General features: G+C 49.2%; 1 protein-coding gene across 1 annotated transcript; it reads left to right on the top strand.

Moving 5' to 3' along the window:
• Positions 1-5715, top strand: Shisa2 (shisa family member 2). Its single transcript, XM_041634107.1, has 2 exons — positions 1-359; positions 3794-5715. The coding sequence occupies exons 1-2, from the start codon at positions 26-28 to the stop codon at positions 4345-4347; spliced, it is 888 nt and encodes a 295-aa protein (XP_041490041.1). The 5' UTR covers positions 1-25; the 3' UTR covers positions 4348-5715.
• Positions 5716-6162: the final 447 nt, after the last annotated feature.

Here is a 6162-nt window from a genome sequence, read left to right as displayed (position 1 = left end):
ATCACCCCCCGCCCAGGGCAGTGCCATGTGGGGCGGACGCGGCTCACCCGTCACCTCTTCTGAGCACCGCGCGTCGCTGCTGCAGCTGCTGTTGGCGGCGCTGCTGGCGGCGGGGGCGCGGGCCAGCGGCGAGTACTGCCACGGCTGGCTGGACGCGCAGGGTGTCTGGCGCATCGGCTTCCAGTGCCCCGAGCGCTTCGATGGTGGCGACGCCACCATCTGTTGCGGCAGCTGTGCGCTGCGCTACTGCTGCTCCAGCGCCGAGGCGCGCCTGGACCAAGGAGGCTGTGACAACGACCGCCAGCAGGGTGTGGGGGAGCCTGGCCGGACAGACAGAGAAGGCCCAGACAGCTCGGCAGGTAGGGCATCAGCGACCAAGTGCAAAAGGGGAGGGCAGTTACTTTACCTGGGCAGCAGGGACCTGGACGCTTGGAGAGTGTAGGAAAGGGTCTGGTAGCAGGAAAGACCTAGTTTTTTGTTTGTTTTGTTTTGTTGCCCCCTTATTAACTTATTAACTTATTAACTTTGTGTGCAGTGGGACAAAACACGTTGCTTCTGTTCAGGGCCTTCCCTTCCCTGTGTCACCAGTTTTCAGGGAACTTAATGGCAAGGGTGTGCCCCCTCTCTGGAGAAGACCTGCCCAGGGTTCTCCTCCAAGGCTCCTCAGAAGGAAGGCAGTTGGGAGGGTAATGCTGGGTGGGGGGCAGTTTCCCGTGGGCGAAACTTCACCTCTTCCGCATGAGCCAGTGCACAGTTCCCGGTGCCCACCTAGGCCTCTAGGAATCTGGTTGGTCTCCTGAGGCAGACTTGATAGATGTGACATTGGAGCAGTGCCCAACTTTGCTCACTGAGGCTTTGATTATTTAACAGTCAAAGCCAGAGTTTGAAAAGAAGCCTGTCAGATAACTTAGCAGATTGCATTTCCTCGTGAGACGCATCCCCTCAGTGGAGAGGCTGCCTAATCGAGTGTGTGTGGTGTGTGTGTAGGAGTGGCATTGCCACAGCCTTGGCATTGCTGGCTTCTGGTTGACAGGGCCTCCCGCCCAGCAACTCTTTTCAGTTGGTGGTGTCTTAGCAGTTAAGCATTTTTTAAGTTCGCCGCTCCTGCTGCCCAGAGTCTGAAGAGAAGAGAACTGAGGGTAATTCTAGAGAAGGTACCATCTGAACTCCAGCTCGGCTTCGCAGAGTGTGTGGTCTGGGAATAAAGCCTGCAGAAAGGAGCCAAATGGCTACAATAAGGTGTCTGTTAAGTTGGGCTTGTTAATATTTTCTAAAAAGTCGGGATGGCGTTGATCAAAGCTGGAGGCAGCAGCTTGTGCTTTACTGCCGCTGTGGGTCATGGGTACCCTCCGCTCTGCTCCTAGGTCATGGGTACCCTCCACTCTTTTTTTAGGTCACGGGTACCCTCCACTCCACTCCTAGGTCATGGGTACTCTGCACTCTGCTCCTAGGTCAAGGGTACCCTCCGCTCTGTTCCTAGGTCATGGGTACCCTCCACTCTGCTCCTAGGTCATGGGTACCCTCCACTCTGTTCCTAGGTCATGGGTACCCTCCGCTCTGCTCCTAGGTCATGGGTACCCTCCGCTCTTCTCCTAAACCTTCCCTTTAAATGTCCTGCTCCTTTCATAGCCCTGCTGCCCTGAAGGACAACGTGCCCAATTAAGCCACCAGGGGCTGGCTCCCGGTAGCCCGCATTCTTTACCCCTGTATAGTTATTTACACTTCCAATTAAAAATCCTGGAAAGAGAACAGTTATTTCTCCCCAAAACTCATTATGTGAGCCGAACTGGTTTCAGCTAGTTTTTGCTATCATATTGGAGGTGAACCTCACCTGTGTTCTTTTTGTTTACCTTGTACCACATGCGGGGGCTGCTATCTCAATTTAGGGAGTGAAACATTTATAGTGTGTGTAGGAAAAAGCTTGCCTTTCGCTGCTCCCGTCCCGGGCTTACTTGGCCTGCAGGGCTAGTCTAATGAGCGTGGTACAGCTGTGGGAGCCAGCTGGGCTGCAGATGGCAGCAAGCCTTCCGGTCTGCTGAAGGGACCCCAAGTGTACAAGTGGCTCTGTTCAGCCATGGCCACTGCCCACTTGTTCTGTACCCATGAGATATGTTCAGTTGTAAGGCATTATTTCTCCGTGGTTCCGTGGGGTATGTGAACAGCGTGACTCCTGGAACGGAGTCTCAGTGAAGGGTCTTCGCAGATCTGACCTTTGAGGTGTGGGCTCCATGCTGCCCCATCAGAAGCGCTGGCAGCTGGGCTCCACCAAGGCTGGTGGGACCCATGCGTGGAATGCAGTAGAGAGGGCTGGCTCAGTGGTGGACCGCTTCCTTAGCATGGGTGAGGTTCCAGGTTCAATTCCCAAAACCTCATGCCCACGCCCAACCCCTGCCAACAAAGGGAATCAGGAACACACCAAAGGCAAGTTTCTTGGATGTAGGTAGAATTCCACAGAGTGCCTCGGAGGTTTTCTGCCGGCTCCTCCTGCCTACTTGTGTCCGGAACAGTTGTCACACCACTTGCCAACATAACTTGCTAGCCCTAGAGAGTTGCTATTTCTGTAGCTTCTACAAACATTTTTAACTTTTATTTATTTTAAAATATAATATAAAATTAAAAATATATATTAAGACAAAGTCTCACTTTATAGCCCAGGCTGGCCTGGAACTTACTGTGTGGCCTAGGCTGGCCTTGAACTCAAGACGGTTTTCTTGTTTCTGCTGCCCATGTGCTGAGGCTAAAACTGTGAGCCACCATGCTAGGGCCCCAAAATGTTCATTTGGTTGGTTTTATTTTTTTAAATAATTTTAAAATGAAGTTCATTACTGGTTTTACTAACAGGCTTTTCTCACTGTTTTACAGTTTTGGTTTTCAGACTAACTCAGTGCCCCCTGGCTCTTCCTATCGTTCCCTCTTCCCCCTCTTCCTCAGCCTCTGCTAACTATTTTTCTATAAAAAAAAAAAGAAGGGTTTTTAAGCAATTTGTGCACTTTTTAAATAATACATTTTTTAAAAAAAATTTTGTCTATTTTTTTGGGGTGTGTGTGTGCGTGCGCGTGCATGCGTGTTTGTGCTGTGGCATGTGTGTGGAGATCAGAGGACAGGTTTTTAGGAGGAGACTCTCTCCTTCCACCGTGTGGGTTCTGGGGGTTGGACCCAGGTTGTTAGGCTTGGTGGTAAGAGCCTTTATCTGCTGGGCCATTTCACTGCCCCAGTGTTAATTAGTTTGCTTGTCTTTCCCCTCCCGTGACACCTATGTCTCATATTCTGTTTGGAAATGATAGCGGGTCATAATCTGATCTAAGTTACTTGTTTTTTTTTTAATTGTTCTGCCTGTAAGAGAAGAAACTTGTTAAAAATAATGTCAAGAAGAAGTCAAGGAATGTGCAGAACTTCCTAGAAGAAAAAGACAGATTTAGAGACATGTAAACTCGGTTCCATTTAGACCCTGGGGCTTCCTGTTAGGAAAGACTTACATGTAGGCTGCTCCGCTACTGCACGATCATCTAGATCAACCTGGAAGGGGTCTGGTGTTAGATTAGGGGAATCTAAGCGGGATTATGAAGTTTATCTTCCGGGGGGCCTTGCCACACCTGCTGGGGGCCTTGGCCACTTTCCAAAGCACTTGGCCCTGGAAGTTGCATCTTGCATACTGGTGACCAAGCTGATCCAGCCTTCGTCCTTCGCTTCTGAGTGCACTGTTTGTGCACACCTGTCCCTGGCGTTTGCCGCTCACTGGGTCTTGTGATAGTCACATGTGAGCCATAACGTTACATTTCTGCTCTCTCTCCAGTCCCCATCTATGTGCCGTTTCTCATCGTCGGCTCTGTGTTCGTCGCCTTCATCATCCTCGGGTCCCTCGTAGCTGCGTGCTGTTGCCGATGTCTCCGGCCCAAGCAGGATCCCCAGCAGAGCCGAGCCCCAGGGGGCAACCGCCTGATGGAGACCATCCCCATGATCCCCAGCGCCAGCACGTCCCGGGGGTCATCTTCTCGGCAATCCAGCACAGCTGCCAGTTCCAGCTCCAGTGCGAACTCGGGGGCCCGGGCTCCCCCAACCAGATCACAGACCAACTGCTGCTTGCCTGAGGGAACCATGAACAATGTGTATGTCAACATGCCCACAAACTTCTCTGTCCTGAACTGTCAGCAGGCCACCCAGATTGTCCCCCATCAAGGGCAGTACCTGCACACCCCGTATGTGGGGTATGCGGTACAACATGACTCTGTGCCCATGACGCCAGTGCCTCCATTCATGGATGGCCTGCAGCCCGGCTACAGGCAAGTCCAGCCCTCTTTTGCCCATACCAACAGTGAACAGAAGATGTACCCTGCAGTGACCGTATAGCTCGCAGGGCACCGAGTAGACTCCTTTATGAGACCGAGCCAAACAAGGCCAGGTTCCTGCGCCAGAAGTCTGCACGAGTCCGTGGTGTTTTCTTCGGTGCTCTCCTGGATGACTTCATTTGTAGGAGAACGTCTCCAGAGCAGCCTCTCTGTGCACAGTTCCTGACTCACAATGGAAAGACACAACCCCTGGAGTCGCCACCTGTACCCTCAAGCATGTGACAAATTCTTGAGCCCCTAATTGCCCTTGAGGTGTGGCTGCCGGAGTCAGAGCTTCTCTGTGGCCATTGTTTCCTTCTGTTTCAGCTGCAGGAGAGAACACCTGTTACCTCCCCTTCACCTAGGCTGGTTTTTAAATCAGTGTTCAAGGCTGAAAGGAGATGTAAATAATATAATTATTATGAAAAGAAGCTGGTTTGAACTCGGACACTAGTCAGCAGCCTCAGTCCTCCAGAGGCTTGTCTTAATTTCATTGTGAAAGATACAGTTTGTCTATTTTTATGCTTTGGGGGGGAGCTATTTTGTGCTGTTTTTTAATTTGATAACCGTGTGTATAGATCATATTACGAAGTGATTTTCTATGTTAAAGAGATGAAAAAATGTATGTATCTAAAGAAGACATTCAGAATTCTAGGGGGCGGGGTGGCAATGCTTTTCCATGGAGCCTTTTTATTTCCTGGCTCTCCAGTGGCACCCGAGAAGTAATTTGATGCTTTTGTATTGCAATCATGAGCTGCCACCTGCTGTGTTCCTAGCTACTTCTGACTTTGCCATGCGATGTGGCCTGGGGCTCTTTTTTTTTCTGCCAGGTTTGGGCTAAGTAGTGCCAAGGGCAGGGAATTCTTGATGTGTGGATGAAGATCGGTAAAAAAGGCAGAGAAAGGTACTATGGAGATGCTCAGTACAGGTCTTCAGTCATCACGGGGACCCCAGACATGAATCGCTTTGCAAATCAGAAGGCTTTTTTATACTCTTGTTATCAGAATGGTCTATTTTTCCAGCAGCAGGAGCTAGGAAAGTCAGAAGAAAAACTCTCCAAGGAGCCACGACTCCTGGGTCTTCAGCAAGCTCTGCAATCACTGCCAATGTTTTAAGTTAGCAAATTCAAGTGAATTTGTATGTTGATTGTTTATGGAAAAAATTAAATGTGTGTAAGTAAGTTTTCAACTGCTAGAAAAGCCAAAATTGGTTCAATAACTGTGAGGTTTGGTCTTCTGTAGGTCTGGCCACAGCATCTGCCATCTGTCCGTCGTCTCATGATGACGGGGATTGGGTGACGTTGTTGTTGGCAACCGGTATCACCAGAGATAGGAATCAAAGAGTTTTCATAGCCAAAGCAGGAGAAAAATCACTTTAAATTTCTAATAAATTTATGGTGTGAATTCCTTGGGGAGTGTTTTCTTTATAATTAGTCGTTAGTAGAACAGTTACTTAGAATCATAACTACCATGAAATTTCACTGTAGCTGGTATCTAGGAAAATCAGATGTATTTGTGGCAAACCTTGGCATGCCAAAGACTGTTTTTCTTTGGGATCGCTTGTCATCAAGCTAATGCAAAGTTCAGAGACCAGTGAACTGAAACATCTCAGAAGTAGCCAGGGATGGCACTTCATAAATACTTGAGCTCCAACAAGACCTTATTTATAAACGAGACCTTATTTATATACTTATTTATGATTACACCTATTTAGTGTGTGTGTGTGTGTGTGTGTGTGTGTAAAATACTGAGATTTGAAGTTCATGAAATCACAGTGTCTCAAATCAGTTTTCACCCCACCCCTTCATCCCAGCCATCCCAAAAGGTAAAACCCAGTC

This window comes from Microtus oregoni, unplaced genomic scaffold, assembly GCF_018167655.1.
Source record: "Microtus oregoni isolate MIOR12 unplaced genomic scaffold, Mior012 000045F_ref0000178, whole genome shotgun sequence".
Classification (NCBI taxonomy): Eukaryota; Metazoa; Chordata; class Mammalia; order Rodentia; family Cricetidae; genus Microtus; species Microtus oregoni.
Note: the sequence above shows the minus strand (reverse complement) of the source record. Positions and strands in the feature narration are given on the sequence as shown.

Bases quoted from the DNA above. Each gene is read 5' to 3' on its own strand.
- Shisa2 (XM_041634107.1), top strand. From the start codon at position 26: ATGTGGGGCGGACGCGGCTCACCCGTCACCTCTTCTGAGCACCGCGCG. The intron at 360-3,793 runs GTAGGGCATCAG...CTCTCTCTCCAG, and splicing joins AGGCCCAGACAGCTCGGCAG to TCCCCATCTATGTGCCGTTT.